The sequence below is a fragment of the Talpa occidentalis genome, unplaced genomic scaffold (assembly GCF_014898055.3).
Source record: "Talpa occidentalis isolate TD23 unplaced genomic scaffold, MPIMG_talOcc4v2.1 talOcc4.12, whole genome shotgun sequence".
Classification (NCBI taxonomy): Eukaryota; Metazoa; Chordata; class Mammalia; order Eulipotyphla; family Talpidae; genus Talpa; species Talpa occidentalis.
This window is the reverse complement of record NW_023601212.1, coordinates 35,404,290-35,424,473: the sequence shown is the minus strand read 5'-3', so window position 1 is coordinate 35,424,473 and position 20,184 is coordinate 35,404,290. Positions and strand designations below refer to the sequence as shown.

General features: G+C 41.0%; 1 protein-coding gene across 1 annotated transcript; it reads right to left on the bottom strand.

The window, feature by feature from the left end:
* Positions 1 to 2,752: 2,752 nt before the first annotated feature.
* On the bottom strand, positions 2,753 to 19,708 carry LOC119242139 (caspase-13-like). Its single transcript, XM_037507912.1, is given in 8 exon segments — positions 2,753 to 2,776; positions 6,821 to 6,930; positions 7,601 to 7,738; positions 8,596 to 8,791; positions 8,793 to 8,849; positions 9,886 to 10,058; positions 11,445 to 11,552; positions 19,588 to 19,708. Coding segments are annotated over 8 exon segments (927 nt in total).
* Positions 19,709 to 20,184: the final 476 nt, after the last annotated feature.

Sequence of the window (20,184 nt, the reverse complement as noted above, 5' to 3'; positions counted from 1 at the left end):
TCTTTTTTTTTTCCTTCAGGTCTGGGTCATTATTTGTTAATCTGGGTGTATGTTGTCTGTAGAGGCAGAGAAAGAATCTAAGTAAGAACCAAAGCGTAAGGAAATTTTTATTTTATAGGCTCAAGAACAAAAGAGGAGAAATTATAACAGACTCAGTAGAAATCAAAATTATAACAGACTCAGGAGAAATTATAACAGACTCAGTAGAAATTATAACAGACTCAATAATCAGAGATAACTATGAGCATTTATATGCAAAAAAGTTCAATAATCTAGAAGATATGGACAAATTCCTAGCAAAATATAATCCTCCAAATCTAGAAAAGAACAGAACAAAATAGAATACCAAAACAGACAAATTATAAGCAGTGAAACTGAAAGAATAATAAAACACCCACCAGAAAAAAATCCAGGACCATACACCTTCACAAATGAATTCTACCAAATGTTCAGAAATGAACTAATGCCTATCCTACACACTCTTTCAAAAAAATTGAGAAAGAAGGAATACCGTCAAAAAAGTTCTATTAAGCCATCATTACTAATACCAAACCCAAAGACAGATAACACACATACACACACAAACTATATGCCAGTCTCCCTAATGAACACTGATGCAAAAATCCTCAATAAAATCCTTGACAACAGAATCCAATAATATATAAAAATAATAATACACATGATCAAGTGGTATTTATTCCAGTGGCACAAGGAAGGTGCAACATCTGAAAATCAATTAATATAATCCAACACATCAACAAAAAGAAAAATAAAAACCATATGATCACATCAATAGATGCTGAGAAAACATTTGACAAAGTTCAACACCCATTTATAATGAAGGCTCTCAATATTCTCAGGATAGAAGGAACATATGTTAACATGATAAAGGCCATATATGACAAACTCACAGCCATTATTATTCTCAGTGGTGAAAAGCTGAAAGTCTTTTCTTTAAGATCAGTAACAAGACAAGGATGTCCTCTTTCACCATGGCTCTTCTAGCCCAAGCAATAAGACAAGAGAAAGACATAGAAGAAATCCAAATAGGGAAAGAAGAAGTAAAACTATCACTATTTCCAGATTATATGAAAATGTGCATAGAGAGCCCTAAACTCTCCACAGAAAAACTAATCAAAATAATCAACCAGTTTAGTAAAGTAGCAGGATAAAATAATCAACATATAAAAATCAGTAGCTTTCCTATATATAAACAATCAATCTGAAGAAGAAGAAATCTAGAAAACCATCCATTTATAATTGAAACAAAAAATGAAATACTTTGGAATAAACCTAACAAAAGGGATAAAGGACCTATAGAAATAAAATCATAAAATATTGTTAAAAAAAATAAAAGACACAAAGAAATGACAAGACATCCTCTGATCATGGATTGGAAGAATTATGTTTATCAAAATGGCTATCCTACCAATAGCAATTTACAGATTCAATGCTATTCCAATAAAAATTTCAGAAACATTAATTCAAAAGGGCACCTTCACCCCTATGTTTATAGCAGCACTAAGCACTATTTACAATAGCTAAGCTATGGAAACAACCCAAATCCCCAAAAATAGATGACTGGATCAAGAATGTGGTATATATACATAATGGAATACTACTCAGCAATCAAGAACGATAAACTCATGCAATTTGCAGCAACATTGATGGAGTTGGAAGGGATCATGCTGAGAAAAATAAGCCAGAAGGAAAAAGAAAAATACCGGATGGTCTTACTCATAGCAGGAATTTAGAAAACCTAAATAAGGGACCAGATAAAAGACTAATTATAATAAAGAAAAAATCAAAATCAACAAGCAACTATAAACCAGAGACACACCATAGGGGGTGGGAGGGTAAGAGAGGAGGGATTAGGATCAAAATAAGGAGGGTGGGAATATAACCAAAATGAAAATGCATACATTGTGCAAAAATGGAAAATGGTGTAAAAAATACATAAAATTAAAAATAAAATTAAAATTAAAAAAATATTTCAGTGACATTCATTAAAGAAATAGGACAAACATTGGGTCCCCCTGGTGGTCTTGGGGTTAAATCTCAGCACTGTCACCACTATGGCCTGAGTTTAATCCCCAGCCAGGGAACTAACACACATATGGCACAGGAGATCTCTGCTGTCTTGCCCACTGCTCCCCTCACGATTGTATTTCAGTAGATTCACCTATTCTGTTCCCCATTCTGTCTCTGTGAATCCTCTCACCCCCCCACACCTCTGGCCTGTACCCCAGTTTTTGTATGCATAAATAAATAAAAATAAACCACTAACCACCAAACTTTATGAACAGAGAATATAGCTTGACAACCCTAGCAATCAGCAATCATTGCTTATTGGCCTTCACCACTAGTATCACTTTCCCAGTCATTTGGTACTTATACTCACTATTTTCTTTTTTTTTAATTTTTTTTAAGATTTATTTATTTATACAAGAACTGGGGTACAGGCCAGATGCGAGGGAGGGTGAGAGACAAAGCGGGGAACAAAACAGGCAGACTGACGTTATACACTGCTGAGGGGGTCAGCGGGTGCTATAGGCGAGGTCTGCCGTGCCGTGTGGGACCCTTGCCAGCTGGCCGCACTGCAGAGGCTGTGGACAGCTTCACAGCACCGCGCTCAACCACCTGTGCTGCCAGGGGAGGCCCCCAATACTTTCTATTTTCAAATGCCAGGAAAGAGGTAGAAACATTTTGGCATATTTAGTCTTTCGATGGTGGGCATCTGGAATTGATCACATCATTTTTCAAATGATTTTTGTACCTAAGAACATGAAAGTACTTTAAATGAGACCTACTTCTTATGCATTATCAGAAAACATTTTGTACCATGACCCTGATATTTTTGAAAATGAAGGGTGCTTCTAGAGTGATGGGATCAAGCGATTGGATGTTCTAAATCCCTGCCACTCTTACCTCATTAGGGAATATGGCTCATATCTCAAAATATATAACACATGCCTAATCCATGACATTTCTTTTTTTAATTTATTCATTTGTCTATGTTATACATCATTGTTCATTTTCAAACAATGTTTACTTTTTATTTCCTCCAGATGTAGGCCTCATAGAATTTTCTCCACCAATTCACCAGTGCACCATCACCACTATCCCCTTCCACTCCCTCTCTCTCCCCATCCACTCCAGGATGTCTCCGCTTTGTTATTGTCTGTTTGTTTTTGTTTTGTTTTGTATTAGTATTATTTTTTCCTCTGATGTCTTATTTGGTTCCTCTATATTCCTCCTACAAGTGAAACCATCCAGTGTTTTTCTTTTTCCTTCTGACTTATTCCACTGAGCATAATCCCTTTTAGCTTTATCCCTGTACCTGCAAATGGCATTAGTTTATATTTTCGATTGCTGAATAGTATTCCATTATGTATATATACCATATCTTCTTGATCCAGGCATCTATTTTTGGGCATTTGGGTTGTTACCAGGTTTTAACTATTATAAATAGTGCTGCAATAAATATAGGGGTACAGGTATTCTTTTGAATCATTATTTTTGTGTCCTTTGGTTGGATCTCTAGGAATGGAATTGCTGGGTCATTTGTTAGCTCCATTTTTAGTAGACTGAGGAACCTTCATACAGCTTTCCATCGTGATTGGACCAGATTGCACTCTTACCAGAAATGTAGGAGAGTTCCTTTTCCACCAAATCCTCACCAACATTTGTTGTTGCTAGTTTTTTTTTTGATACGGGCCATTCTTACTAGTGTAAGGTGGTATCTCATTGTGATTTTGATTTTAATTTCCCTGATTATAAGGGATGTTGAACATTTTTTCATATGCCTGTTGACCATTTGCATCTGCTCTTCAGAGAAGTGTCTTTAAAGTTTTCTGCCCATGTCTTGACTGGATTGTTTACTTTCTTTTTGTTGAGTCCTATGAGCTCTTTGTATATCTTTGTGATCAGTCCCTTATAGATTATTTTCCCAATCAGTAGGGTGTCTCTTTGTTTTGGTTAATGTCTCTTTGGTCTTACAGAAACTTTTCAGTTTGATGTAACCCAGGTGTTTATCTTTTTCTTCACTTTCTTTGCTTTGGGTGATGAGTCTTTAAAGGTGTTACTGAGATATATGTCTTGTAGTGCTTTACCTATATTTTCTTCTACATATTTTATGTTTTAAAGTCTATGTCCAGATCTTTTATACATTTCAAGTTGATTTTTGTGCATGGTGTGAGGTAGTAGAATGACCTTTCAATCTATATTTCCTCTACAAGACCAATTCATTTCTCCTTTAAAAAAAATGCTTGTATTTATTCATGCATCCATTTATTCATTCTATCATTGAATATTAAATCCATGTGCTTCTATTTCCTTTTCTTTTTTTCTTTTAAAGATTTATTTATTTATTTGTCTGTTTGTTTATTTATTTATTTGTTTATTTTCACAAGCACTGGGTACAGTCAGAAGCGTGGGAGGGTGAGAGAATTCACCAGAGCCAGAGCGGGGAACAGAACAGGCAGACTGATGAAATACACTGCTGAGGGGAGCAGCGGGCATGGCAGGAGAGGTCTGTTGCACCACGTGGGACCCTTGCTGGTGGCTGGGGATGGAAATGGCACTGCAGAGGCTGCGGGCAGCTTCACAGCCTAGCGCTCAACCACTGCGTTACCAGGGGAGGCCCTTCTATTTCCTTTTCAATAGTGTCTGTAAGTCGGCCTTCCTGGCAGTGCAGGGGTTATAGACACAGTGATGTCAAGCTCCATGCAGGTTTTGTGGACTCCACATCTACTTCAGACCAAAACCATCAAGACACTGGGAATGACAAATCCCATCATCACCAAAGGGAGAGTTGCTGGGAACTGAGGGTGGAGTTAACCAGCCAGGTTTGGTATAAAACCAAACATGTGGGCCTTAGGGGTCTCTCTCTTGGCCTCACGGCTACAGCTATTCACTCTTTGCCAGCTCTCAGTGTGCCATTGGGATTCCAGGTCTGTGGAACTGGTAGGATACATTCACAAATTTATCTCCCTCTTTTACTCCCTGAGATATTCATTTCCCCTTCTTTTGTAAATAAACCCTTTATTAACCTCTGTGTGTGCCCACAGTTGAGTATGAATAAGTCCCTTTTAAGCCTGCGGGTGAGGACCCACAGTCAGGCAAATCATTTCATATCAGGGTTGCCTGTCACACTATCACTAGCAACAGAAGCACTAATTCTCTCTTTAGCCCGGAAGTTAACCCACATGGCACAATAGGCCTTCTGTCTCACTTATTGCTCCACTCAGCAGTGTATTTCAGTAGATCTGCCTGTTCTGTTCCCCACTCTGTTTCTGGTGAATCCTCTCATCCCTCGCACCTCTGGACTGTACCCCAGCTCTTGTATGCATAAATAAATAAATCTTTAAAAAAATGGTGTCTGAGGGATTGAGCAAATCTCTGCCTTCATGAACTTTGCATTTGAGTGAGTGGAAAACAAGCAAAGCAACTATAATACTGAGTGGATGGTGAAGAAAAATAGAAAAAAGTAGGAAATAGAGAATGTCCTTCATTGGAAAAGGAGTGTCAAGTCGGACCTCCCTGGTGGCCTAGGGCTTAAGTCTCAGCACTATCACTCCTATGGCCTGAGTTCAATCTTCGGGCCTATACCCCAGTACTTCTATGCAAAAATAAAAAGAAAAAAAAATCTTTAAAAAATATAAAAAACTGGGCCTCCCTGGTGGCATAGAGGTTGAGCGCTGGGTTGCGAAGTTGCCCGCAGCCTCTGCAGTACTGGTTCGCTCCCCGGCCGCCTGGTGAGGGTCCCACATGGTGTGCAGACCTCTCCTGCCGCCCGCTGCTCCCCTCAGCAGTGTACTTCGTCACTCTGCTTGTTCTACTCTCCGCTCTGGCTCTGGTGAATTTTCACACTCCATGTCTCTGACTGTACCCAGTGCTTGTATAAATAAATAAATAAATCTTAAAATATATATATATATAAAACAAGGAGTATCAAGTGTTCCATCTGGGTCAATCCATTCAAAGAATGTCTTTGCTTGCATTCTCTGTCATGTGCTCTAGGTCTCATCTCATTCTTATGGATTCTGTCACAACTGTAATCACTCATCATGTGTTTAGTAGCCACTTCTGTCACAAGCATGCAAGTTCTAAGTGACCTCTGTCACAAATGCTTCATTTGCCCATATCACACCAGTTAATCTAATGTTACTAAATAGACCACTTACTGCATATTTATTGTACAAATTAAGCCTTAAAATTTAATTCAAAATTCCTTTCATGGGCCTCCCCGGTGGCGCAGCGGTTGAACGTTGGGTTGCGAAGCTGCCCGTGGGCTCTGTGGCGCCGGTTCAATCCCCGGCTGCTCCCCGGCCACCGGAGGAGGATCCCACATGGTGCGCAGACCTCTCCTGCCGCCCGCTGCTCCCCTCAGCAGTGTACTTTGGTCCTTCTGCCTGTTCTGCATCCTGCTCTGACTCTGGTGAATTCTCTCACCCTCCCACGCTTCTGACTGTACCCAGTGCATGTATAAACAAAACAAACAAACAAACAAACAAATAAATAAAAACATGCCTCTATAAAAAATTAAAAAAAAAAAATTCCTTTCATTATTCAAATTCTAAGAGTGTATAACCCATGCCATACAAGCTTATATTTTATATTGTTTTGTTCCATTTGAGCTCCCTCCATGGTACATTGACATCTTTCTTTTCTAATCTAATTGTAAACAATTTGATGACTTAAAACAGTTACCACTACTGTACATTTGTATGCCTGACAAGTTCTGTCATTATCACTTGAAAGGCAAGTGATAGTAAAAATCCTGAACACAAAACGAATGAAAAAAGAAAGTGGAGTTCACCTTCTGAAATATTTCCAGTAGATGATAGCGGCAAGCATAATTTTGGAAGCATGTGATGAGTTCTGTGATGAATAAAGAAATTTTCCTGGGGTCTCTCCAGGATACAGTATCTATGAAGACAGAGAAAAATAGGCCAGGTGACTTGATTTTGTTTCATGAGTGTGTGTATGTATCCCTATCTATCTATCTATCTATCTCTCTATCTATCTCTCTATCTATCTACCCATGTACTGATTGATCGATCTTGTATCTTGACATGTTTTCGGGGAAGTACTTATAAACCTGCATTAACTCATTTTGCACTAAGGAAACAAAGAATCTGACAAAGGGTGAACTAATGGGACAGCTTATCAGAACTGCCAGAGATGGCACAAGGGTCACATTATAGAAATGTCTTTCTCCTGCTCAAGAGAGCATCATCGAGAAAAAGGACTTAGAGTTGATTGGTTGAGAAACTGATAACAATACTCAAAATGTCAAATGAATTTAATAGAAAACTGAATCAATCATTTGTCTTTAAATGTTGTATGATAAGGTGGTTCCCTGTATTAGGTTGTTTTAAGGTTTGGCATACTTTTAACCGTAAAGTGCAATACTTATCCTGAAAATATATTTTTTTTAAATTGGAAAGAAATATGTGTTTCTATAGAACAGATAAAATTAAATGTAAAATACATTGCTAGCACCAAAATCTCTCACAAATTATTCTTTCATTGAGCTTATCCAGAGTTATTCAGTGGTGGCTTCACAAATCCCTGTGTGAGACTAAAAGACACCAACATGGAGTCGATGAGTAAAAAGAGATGAAGTCCTTCTCCACATGGGTTCTGTGAACAGCATCATACTTCAGGTTTGCAGGTGAATAGCTGTCTACAGAGGCTCCTGAAGAATCACTGACCAACACTGACCCTGGCTTTTCTGGAGAGAGATCAAGAGACCTAGATCCTCACTCTATGTGTCTCCTTCAGTATCCACCTCATTCTTTTAAATGTTCATTCTAGCCAATCTCTCTCTCTATCTCTCTCTCTCTCTCTCTTTCTCTCTCTCCCCACCCCCACTCCCACCTCTTATTCTCTCTCTCTCACACACACATATCACCTTTTTCTATTTTCATTATGCCAGTTAATTGTTATGTTAAATAGTGACAGTGTCATGTCAGTAAATAGTGATATCATAAAATATAAGATATAATTTGCTAAGAAGAGCCAAGGAGTTAATGCCAGTGAAGAAAGTACCTTATTAAATAAGTAGCATGTTTCTGCCACAAAATTTTAAACATAAAAATTTTCAACTCACACCATATTGGAGGTGGCACAGGAAAAGCCTAAGTCACAAGTGACAAGGGAGATCTTTAAACTGTTTCAGAGAATTTTCTGGACATTGTGGTCTCAGTTTTATTGAATCTAAACAAGAGCAACATCCTCTAGGTACAACATGGATACATAGATACCAGTTTTTAGCTAAAGTATTTCTGCTTTTTTCAACACTCATAGATTTTCAGAGCTAAGAGACAACCGGAAGTTACAGGGAAAATTGTTATTTTTGTTTAACTTTGCTTTAGTGATGCTGGCAATCTCCTTTACCACCTACCATGAATTAAATTGTCAGCTGACAAGACAAATTCTCATGCTACTAGCCCCTCAATGTTTCCTGAAAATTCCATTTACTTTTTTTTTCCCCTGGATGGGATCTGAGGTTGTTTCTCTTCCATACAAAACATATCTCGCAGTCCTCTACAAACCCTTCCATGGCCTTTGAATTTCCGACTCACTCACCACCTCTGCAGGTCTGGATGATGATGACCTTGGGTTTATCCTTCAGAAGAGAACAGTTGCGGATGTTGAATATCTGGAAGATGGTGTCGTAAGGTAGCATGTCCGGGTTTTCCTCACCATGCTTGGTCCCACAGATTCCTTCCAGGGAACCATGAGACATGAATACCAAGAACGTGAACACCAAGAGCACCAACAACGTGCCCGCCCTGGTGCTCAGGGTGGCCGGCGAACTCCTGCAGCACATCCTCCATAGCCTGGCACACTCCCGAGTCTTACTGACTAGAACCAGCTTTCAATTTAAACTGTCCTGCTATTTATCAGGCTTGGTCTCATTCCATCTCTAGTGTCCCGGCTGAGGTGCTCCACACTGTGCTGCTCAGTGGTGAGAGTGGATTTCTTGTGCTTTATATCATGAACCGGAGTTTCAACTTCCCACCTGCTGGCATTATGCAAACTGTACTCTTGATCTTGCATTTGCCTATTGGCAAGTAGTATTTTCCCTTTCAATTTTCCTCATTTCTCCAATTATTAAATGAGACCCTTAAGTCCTAAATGGAGCATCCCCCCTCCCTTCTAAAGTCCTCCCCGCCATGTTTAGAATAAAATCAACTTCTGCTGCCTCCTCTCTCTCTCCTCACACTGGGCTTCTGTGCTAGTTTAAGATGCATTTGAGATTTGTCACTGGAGTTGCCCCTGCTTGGGATGCCCTCTCTGCACATCTTTCCAGAACAGCCTTGTTGCTGACTCATGTATCAGCACCTGTCTGATCTCTGCAAACAGGCTCATATTGGCCGTCCCCATCAAATGTTATCACTTCCCTCTCACAAGTTTGCTCTATGTGTTTTTATTCTTTTCACTTTTACAGAAACACAGAGATACACATGTCTGAAATTGTGTGTTTTGCTTATTTTGATTGCCTTCTCTCAAGTAAACCAAGATCAATGGGAGTTAGGAAATTTCTGTCTCATTGATGGACCAGGAATACACCACAGAAAAAGCAGGATCTGGCTAAACATTCATTACCTTTGAATTTTCTGAGAAGTGTTGAGGCTAAATCCTACTCATCTCACTTTGCAACTAAGATTTATGCAGGTACATATGCCTATCCTTTTTTGTCCTTTATGGAGTTAAGGAAGTTGGAAGTCCAAAAGTGACATAGATTCACCCTCTGTATATGTCCATTTTATAAACACGGCCTGGCCTGAGACTGTTTCAGTTCTTACCAATGGTATGAAGCTACCTTGTGGCAGGAGGATGTGCTGAATATGCACTTGTGAGGTGGGGAATCACCTTGGCTGTGAGGTGCCCTTTCACTTTCACTGTGTAGTCAAGGCTCTCAAGCAGCCCCCACATCCCTTTAATGTGCTCTGCCCCATCCCTTTGAACAAGCTGGTCAAACTCTGTATCACATATGATGAGAGCCAGACGTGAGCGGCCCATTTTCTCCTTTATTGGGTAGATTTGCAGAATGGGTAGTTATAGACCGAAGTTACTTCATCTTTGTGAAACCCTCCTACACCAATTAGTGTTGCTCTGTCAAGGGTTCATGGAGCTGCCCTCTCCCGTATCCAGTAGCATAAAGTCTACCTTCTCTCCCTCTTTATAATGGATTGAGTAGACATAGGAAAATTGTGCGTGGAAAGTGAATTTTTGGGAGCCCAGGCTAAGACCTAGTACATATCTGGATGGTTTACTTAACCATCCGATTTAGAAAATGTTAGAAAAATATCTACCTTCCTTTTTTCCTCTCTCCACCTATTCAAATATTTCTTAGCATTCTAGATGCAGACCAAATTTTATAAAAAAGAAGAAGAAAGAAAGAAAAACAGGAACATTTGCCACTGGCACCAGCTAAAGTCAAAGACACTTTCCCTGGTACTGTTTTAAACCTATCGACATATGAGGTTTATAGACAGTAAGTATATTTGTATTTTATTTTTAAAAAAAATTTAAAAGACTTATTTATTTATTTATTTTTTAATTTAATTATACAAGCACTGGGTACAGTCAGAAGCATGGGAGGGTGAGCGAATTCACCAGAGCCAGAGGGGAGAGCAGAGCAGGCAGACTGACAACGTACACTGCTGAGGGGAGCAGCAGGCAGCAGGAGAGGTCTGCGCACCATGTGGGACCCTCACCCGATGGCCGGGGATGGAACTGGCGCTGCAGAGGCTGTGGGCAGCTTCACAACCCAGCGCTCCACTGCTGCGCCACTGGGGAGGCCCTATTTTTTTTTTTTTTAAAAGATTTATTTTATTTATTCAAGAGCTGAAAGATAGGCAAGATGCGTGTGAGGATGAGAAGATTCACCAGAGACAGAACGAGGAACAGACCAGGTAGACTGAAGAAATACACTGCTGAGGGGAGCAGCAGGCAAGACTGGAGAATTCTGCCGCTCCTTGTGGGTTGCTCCAAGGCTGGTGGGGATCGAACAGGCACCGCAGAGGCTACGGACAGGGTCACAGTGCTGTGCTCAACCACCTGCGCCACCAGGGAGGCCCCGACAGTAATTTTTTTTTTTTTAAATACCCTGTGTGCCTAGGCTTTTCCACTAGAATGTAAGTAGTTGCTATTCAGCCATGTTGTCTTATAGTAATATTTTGAGTCCATCCTACAGTTAAAAAGATCATAAATCCTTAAAAATATGAGAACAAATAAATGCACAAAGTCAGATATTTGGAATAGAAAAGAGAATGAAATCTGTGTGAAGTCTCATGATTCCTCCTTGCTTAAAGCATCTCTGAAACAGACCACCCCTCATCCACCACCAGTTATTCCTTCTCTATCAATGTGTTATTAGTGAAAACAATTGTTTTTCTTTCTCTACTTCATGACAGAACACGTTACCTCTCCTGCCCTTTTCTCACTCATTCTTAGGAATTCCCTATGAGGACAAAGCTTCATGGCTTCTGTAGATTTCACTGATTCAGGTGAAATGGCCATGAGCTCTGGAGAAACTGCAGGATACATACATAATAAAAATGACCACAGCAGCTTCTCTGATTATTAACCCAATGAGCAGATAAGAATATTAACAGAAAGGGAAATTCTGGAAAGAACATTTCTTAACATGTAGGGCTGTAGTTGCAGCTGATTTATAGTACAAGAAGAAATGTACCATGATTAGGAAAGCAGGGAGAAGTGTCTATAGAGAAAGCAGAAATAGCCCCCAAAAGAAAAATGTAATATCACCAAATTGCAATCATAGATTCTGATATTTCTAAGGACAAAAACTTTGATGATACGGGGTTTAATATAAACTTGTCATAGTAGAAAGTTTTTTTTTTTTTTTAAAGATTTATTTATTTATTTATTTATACATACATGCATGCATACATACAAGCACTGGGTACAGTCAGAAGCGCGGGAGGGTAAGAGAATTCACCAGAGCCAGAGCAGGGAGCAGAGCAGGCAGAAGGACTGAAGTACACTGCTGAGGGGAGCAGCGGGCGGCAGGAGAGGTCTGCACACCATGTGGGACCCTCCTCTGGTGGCCGGGGAGCAGCCGGGGATCGAACTGGCGCTGCAGAATCTGTGGGCAGCTTCGCAACACAGCGCTCAACCGCTGCACCACCTGGGAGGCCTCATAGCAGAAAGTTTTATTTTTCCAGTAATTTTACGCTAGAATACTCACTCACCCATATGGACTGGCTGTTGTCTCTGAGCAAAAGTATACTGAAAAAATAATTGTCATTAGAAATATAATTGAGCCATATTTTAAACTCTATTATTTTTGAAAGTCTTATTCATTTATACATACAAGCACTGGGGTACAGGACAGAAGTGCGGGGTGTAAGGGTGAGAGGATTCAACAGAGACAGAGCGGGGAACAGAATAGTCAGACTGACGAAATACACTGCTGAGGGGAGGCGCAGGTGAGACAGGAGAGGTCTGCTGCACCATGAGGGTAGCTCCCTGGCAGGCTGGGGGGAAAATGTCTTGCTGCAGAGGCTGCTGATACCTTCATAGTGCTGTGCTTAACCCCTTGAGCCACAAGGGAGGCCCCTACTTTAAATTTGAAATTGTCTTATGTCCCCATAAAAAGAAAACGAACCAATAATATTAATGTAATCATATATTTCTTCTACATGATACATCAAATATTATGTTAATACCCCACATATGTTAATAGCCCCAATTCAAGTACTTAATAGTCACACTGGCTACCCAATTGTGATTCCTAATTCACACAACACATCAGATACAAACACCAACACTAATACTGAATCCTACACAAACCAGCGATTCTATTTTTAGCAACCTCAGCCTGAACTGTAACCTTCCCACAAGAGATGAACTTCCCTGTGTCTTCATCCTGTGAGGCATTGAGCTATGTAAGGGAGAAACGCTGTCTAGTAACCAGAGCTCGCTACCCTCGGTGAAAGGGACACTTTTATTTCAGAGACTCTTAACATGCTCTGAAGTACTTGTCCCAAATTGCTGAACAAACAGCCGTATTTTCAACCCATGTTTAAAATTTGAGGAAATAATTTCTCCCTCTTGGAAAAGTTTGCTTGTGATGCATCCTGACCTAATCACTAGATAAATGTACGAGTATCCGGCAGGGGCTGTCCTCATCTGACTGAGGTTGTGCAAGAGAGGGGGAAAGCCCAGAGCCCTCCCTTGGAGGAGGAGAATGAAGTCACAAGTAGAAATTGAAAAATGATTGTACCAAGAGCGAATGAAACCAAAGTTTTGTTCATGAGAAGAAACCAAAATGTGCAGTTACAATATCATCCTATATAAAAGTTTGTTTCTATAGTTCATAGTTTTCTACTTATTTATTCCCATGTGTTTTTAAATAATGCTTTTTTTAATAAGTGACTTTCTAAAAAGTGATGCTAAGAGCATGAAACCTAAAAGCTGTACAGATGCAGGAAATTTTGAAGCTTTAAGATACCACCATTTCTGAATATTTCTTTTTATTGATTATATTGTGACCATGATTTCCCTTCTCATTCCAGAAGATACTGCCAGCATGAAGCAATACAGGGTCCTGGAATACTCCTGGCCAGAGTAATGTGTTCTAACTGAAAGTCTCTCCTTTCCTTGCGGATTTGCTATTGGTGAACTCTAAAATTTAACAAATATTTTCTCCTAGTACATTATAAATATAGTGTTTGCAGATAAAATTGGAAATACAATAGGATTCTTCTCTTATATATGAAAGTAAAATTAGCAGGAACATGAATCCTTAAATTTTAAAACAATTAATATAGTACAGCTTGCTGTCCTACAGGGACTCCTATTAGCCTGGTAGCACATCAGAAAGAAGAAAATCAAGAATGTACATAAAATTTTTGGTACCTGAGTCTTAACTGTTAGGTAATGAAATGATCAGGAAAACCCTTAAATGGATACAAAAGCTAATGATTGACCTGGGAGAAGGCAGAGTCCTCTCACCTGAATTCAAGTGGTTAGCTCTCTCACTAAGGAGCATCAGCCAGCACAGAGTATACATAGAGATGCAAGTTTGTTAAGATAAGCAAATACCTTTGATGACTGCCCACCCCATTCAGTGCATTTAATGTTCTAAACTCTCAGAACTATATTCACATCAAAGGCCTGGCCAGGTGTTTTCATATTCTACTGACCAGCACACCTCACTTTCTGGCCTCCTGGCCCACAATCATGTTGGTGTCCTTGGGTCACTCTGGAGGGTACATGTGCAAGCAGAGCTGAGGGAGCCACTGGACACATTCCAGAATGTCACCTCTCCCCCTGTCTGCATGATTCTGTAGCCGGCTAGGATATTTCAGTTTAGTTCAATGTTTGTGCTGATTAGTGGGGTTATTAAAGCTTTGAAGTTCCCACTACTTCAGTTCTGATTACCATATGCTGAATTATTTCTGACTTAAAAATGATCCAATTTTCCCCACCCCCCATTCAAAGTGTAAGAGAAAGCATTAAGGGGCCTCCCTGGTGGTGCAAGGAGGTGAGCTTCTGCACTAGGTAGCCATCCACAACTACCACAGCAAGAGTTCAATCCCCAGCAAGGGAGGTGACCCACATGGCGCAGCAGACCTCTCCGTTCTCACCAGCTGCTCCCCTCAGCACTGTATTTCAGTCAATCTGCCTGATCTGCTCCCCGCTCTGTCTCTGGTGAATCTTCTCACCCCCTTACCTATGGCCTGTATCCCAGTTCTTGTGTGCATAAATAAATAAACCTTTGAAAAAAAGAGATAGATGGAGAGAAAGCAATAAACCTGAAAAAGGACCAATGTAAATGTTCATGAGAAACAGCCTAGGCCACAATTTTGAAAATGTATTAAATTAGCATGAGTATCTTCTGGTGGGTATATTCCTTTCCATAGGGAAGGGGCTTTTTGGAAAGCTTATTTGGCATGCTGAGGTTACCATTTACTCATTATTGTTTATTTGTCTGTTACCTTTTGTTCATTATTGCTTATTATTATGATAAACTAATTGTATGGACCCGAGAATATTTAAGTCTAGTCTTTTTAAGTCTAATTCAATCTGAGTCAGAAGTTTTGGAAGATTTTAATTTATTGGTCACTTTCTAGGTGTCCTCCAATCATATTTCATAAGCCACAGAAATGACTAAGTTTTGGAAAGATCTAAATACGGGAAGCTGAAAGCTAATTATGATTACTGATATTTATTGCATACAGTTTTTAATTTTTTTTTAATTTATACAATAGCTCGGGTACAGGCCAGAGGCACAGGAGGGTGAGAGGATTCACCAGAGACAGAGTGTGGAGCAGAACAGGCAGACGGACTGAAAATTGTGCTGAGGGGAGCAGCGGGCAAGACAGGAGGGGCCTCCCATGCCATATGGGAATCTCCCTGGCTGGCCAGGAATCGAACCAGCGCTGCAGAGGCTGCAACAGCTTCACAGCTCTGCTCTCAAAGAACGCACTGGCCACCGGTGAGGCCCTGCGTCTATGTTTTTCATTTATCCATTCTGTGTTATTTGCCTGCAATTGCCTTGGACTTTGCTAAGAGCTATTATGTTCAGATGAAGCATACGGTTATGCTCTGTATTAAGAAATTAAGAAACCTAATAGAGTACATTCCCTCTAGATAGAAAGGGGGTAAAAAAAAAATGGAATAAATGTGCTGTTGGGAATTAGTGATTTTACTGTTGTGATGTCAGGTGTAAATGGAGAATAGGCACTAGAGGTAACTGGAGTCAGAGAATTCTGGCTGAGATCTAAAATCGAGGGAGTTAGCAGAGTGTACCTGCCATTATGCACCTAGCCTTACAAAGTCTGGAAGAAGTTATAGGAATTGCCCCATTTCTCAGATGCTGAGACTGATGCCTGGGAACTTTTTAAAAAAATATATTTTTAATTTATTTATACAAGAGCTGGAGTACAGGCCAGAGGCACGGGAGGGTCAGGGAATTCACTAGAGACAGAGCAGAATGCAGAACAGGCAGACAGACCGAAGACACTGCCGAGAGGAGCAGCTGGTGAGGCAGGAGAGGTCTGCTGCGCCAGGGGGTTTCTCCCTGGCCGGCTGGGAATTGAACCGGTGCTGCAGAGGCTACAGACAGCTTAGCAGGGCGGTGCTCAACCGCTGTGCCACCAGGGAGGCCTGCCTGGGGAACTTAAGAATGAAGTCACATACATCAAAGTGATAGAGGCTGGGTTCAACTTCAGGAATCCCTTACTACCAAGTCTCTACAGTTAGGTCTTCCTGTGTAACCTAAAAGAGAAGGCCTCAGTTTCTTAGCTTCTTGAACATTGGATCTCATCCCATTAAAAGGATAATGAAAGGTTTAGTAAAAATGGTCATTTGTAATCGAAGGAAAGGGGTTTTATAAAGGACACCAGAGGGGCTATGGAGCTAAATGATACCAGGATATTTGAGAACATCATTGTGTTACCTTCTGTCCAGATGGAATTGTTGGCACATCAGATGATTTGTAGGAAGTCATTCTCTCCTCTGGGGTTTGTCTTGTATATTAAGTACAACTTGTCCAAATTTCTGTCTGCAGGATTGGCCTCTACTAATTTCCTCCATGCTTCTTTCTTTTTCTGAACATCTGTATTCTATGAATGATTGAATTTGCCCATATATTCGTAACCCCCCAATAGATCTGTGAATTTTTTGATTCCTGTGAGAAATAAAATTATTACTTCACCTATGGGCACAACTTAGGGAGAATTTTGCTGTCCTAAGAGAACCCCCTGGAATGTGGAAGACCCAATACTTGCTATATACTCAAAGTATACAACAGTGGTTCCTTAGCTGAAGAAATAACTTCATGTAACAAGTCTATTAATATTTGCATTATATAGAAATGGAAATAGAGAGGTGAAGTTAATTGACCCAAATTCTGTGTATAGTATACAGTGGGTGTAGTAAGTAAGTAAGTAGGGGAAGGGATTCAAATTCAGGGCTTCAGAATCCAGACCCTCCAATCCCATCTTAAATCATCTGACATTACAACATGTTACTTGATAAAGAGTCATTAACAGAATAAAAGTGTTTCAGGGACTGAGATAAGACTTGGGCAGATTCATACCCTCCCTTATCTGATTGTAGGGGCAATGCTTAGGGCCCTGATGACGAATTTGGATGCAAGAAGAAGCAGAGAAGATTTCAGAATGCATTTAGAAACTACCAGAGTTGTCTCTGACACAAACAACTTAAACTATTTGTGTTTACCCTCACTTTCATACCAGAAGCTGAAATGAAGGAATTAATGTTTCCTTACTCAGACATACCTGGAGCCCCTGCTCTCCCTCAGCAGCGGTAAAGGCAGGGCCTTCTGCTCACATGCTACTGGTGCAGTAAAAGGGGAGAAAACTTGACAAGGAGGCATCACAAAACCAAACTCTGACTCACACATGAGCTGGGGTTAGAAGGGATTCCCAGAGCCATGGACCCAGCTATTGGCACTGACAATCCTGATGCTCCAATGTTTAGGTCAGGAGACCCAGACCCAAGCACTGCTCAGACTTCTGTAGAGGGTGTCAGGAGCTCAGACAGGAGGTGAGGATATGGAGATTTGAGGGCCATTGTAGAATCTCAAGTCCTTTTCAATTCTGCATAGCTATTCAAATTTAACAAATGCAAACCACCCCACAGAGATGAGCCCCTCCCCACTTAGAGAAGAGGATAAAACCTGAAGCTGTCCCCTCCACAGGGCAGTCTTCCTGCTCACTCCTGTCTACAAGTGTCCTTTTTCCTTCTCTCCTTTTTCATAATAAACCTCCCCTTTCGGATAACTAACATCTATGAAACCTGAAGAAATTCACCTATGACATTCACCAATGCTGCTCAGCGGGGAGCTCTGATGAAATTTTCCCAGAGTTAAGTCAAGGAGTCCACTCTCCAAATCCACAAATGTAAAAACAAACAAACAAACAAACAAAAAAACCCAGCAACCTCCTATCACCTCACCTCCCCTTTCCTTATTTCTGTCTATCCCAGACCTAACACCCAAGTCCTTGAACCCTGAGCAGATAGGAACCCCTACCCACGGGTTACAGATAATATTTTTGGTGCTTCCTGCTGGCAGAAAGGCAGCACTTCAAAATGAAAGTTACTAGAACTTCCCTTACTTCAAGGGGTGGAGCATCTAGCCCAGTGTAGAAAACTGGTTAGAAAACCGCTGGCTCAATTTCAGGTAACCCCCATGTACAGGAAATGGACTGTTCTGTACTGTGTGGTGAAACTTTTCTTCCTTTGTGAAATGCAAGTGGAAATGACAATCCATGCTCCAGTACTTTAGCACCTCGGCCTCCTTTCACTTGGTAGTGCCCTCACACCCCTCTCTCCGTCCTTCACCTGAGTGTTTCTACTTCTGCTTGCCTATAAATGCAAATCAGGAGCAGTGAACACTGACAGGTGTGTTCAGTTCCAGACAAGGAGATGAGAATCACCAACATAGCTTGTTTCTGTATGAACTGAGTTTTGGTGGGATGATGCTTCCCCTCCCTGTCCCCTGACATTCAGTGTCATCTCACCCTGTCATCAGGTAACTTCTGGATACACCTTAAGGCCATTCACCTACTGCTTTTCTTTCACTGCCTCAGCCCCACCTTAATATTTAATTTTCTTTTATTTTTTTAATAGAGGCATGCTTATTTATTTATTTATTTGTTTGTTTGTTTGTTTTTGTTTATACATGCACTGGGTACAGTCAGAAGCATGGAAGGGTGAGAGAATTCACCAGAGCCAGAGCGGGGAGCAGAGCAGGCAGAAGGACCGAAGTACACTGCTGAGGGGAGCAGCGGGTGGCAGGAGAGGTCTGCACGCCATGTGGGACCCTCCTCTGGTGGCCGGGGAGCAGCCGGGGGATTGTACCGGGACGCAGAAGCTGCGGGCAGCTTCGCAACACAGCGCTCAACTGCTGCGCCACCGGGGAGGCCCAATATTTAATTTTCACTGAGGGGGACAGTTCCCTGTATTGATATCCAGTGAGCAGTGACTGATCATAGATGCAGTCTCAGGTGATAGTAGAATGAGTGCACGATTGTGCACAAGAGTTTTGTCCATGTCAGTGGACAAAAAATAAGAGACCTGTAACAGGTTCTTGTCTTTAAGGTTTCACAAAGACAGGGATGCACCTACACGTTTACTGGGTTATGATTAGAAAGGGCTCTTGAGCCTGTTTCTCCCAGTGCTTTCTTTTCTAATGGTGCTGAGTCCTGGGTGTCTGGGTACAACTAGTTAATATTAACAACTAAGCCCCCATTATTTACCCAGCAGGCAGGTTTGGGATACATAAGGGAATGAATAAGGATGCCTTGGCAGAGAAGCACAGGCCAGACAGTCTCCTGTGTCAAGGGCCAGAGCCTAAGACCAGACCTTCCCACAGAAAACTGGTGCAAACTGGAGCCCCAAGTCAGAAAGCCTGTGAAAACAGCTTAAAAGAGAGCCTCAAATCCTCCTTAGTGCGCAGATTTCCCCTTTCTCACCAGCTTCTTTTATCAGTGAGTTTCAATCAATCCACCTGTTCTTTTCCTCACTCTCTCTCTCTTACGAATTCTTTCACCCTGATACCTCTGACCTCACCCTGGTCTTCTCCCCACAACTCTGGGTTTCCCCCAAACTCAGCAGCACTGATGCACACAGAGACCTGATCTTCATGCAACATGCCCTGCAGTTCACAGGCGTCATGTGCTAATCGTTTCATGTTTGCTGACTGTGCTGGCCCGCCAAAAAGGCGGTAACAAATAGTTGCCTGGGATAAATAAAAATTATTTTGTTTCCCTGAAATATTCTAGGCAGGATAGAAACACATCATTTCTGTCATATGGACTCTGGGATTTTAGATAAATCACTAAGCACATTATTGGCATCTTCTCTACTGAATCCAAATCCTTAGAAGTCAGGGGCCTGCTACAATTGGCATCTGTATCCCTGAAGCAGAGAGCCCTGAAAAAAGTTTCTTGAAAGGAAGATGGTGTTGTCAACCAGTTGAGCATTTATAGATAGAGACTAAGGACAACAAATCCATTGCCAATTCAACTTCACTTCTCACTTCCTAGACTAGTAAAGGAAAACCATGACAACCATGCATTTTTATTTCCTATTTATTGAAGCTTTCAAAAAAAGTTTCCTCTGAAGACACATAAACAAAAGCAGGAACAGCACATACATCTCCTGGCC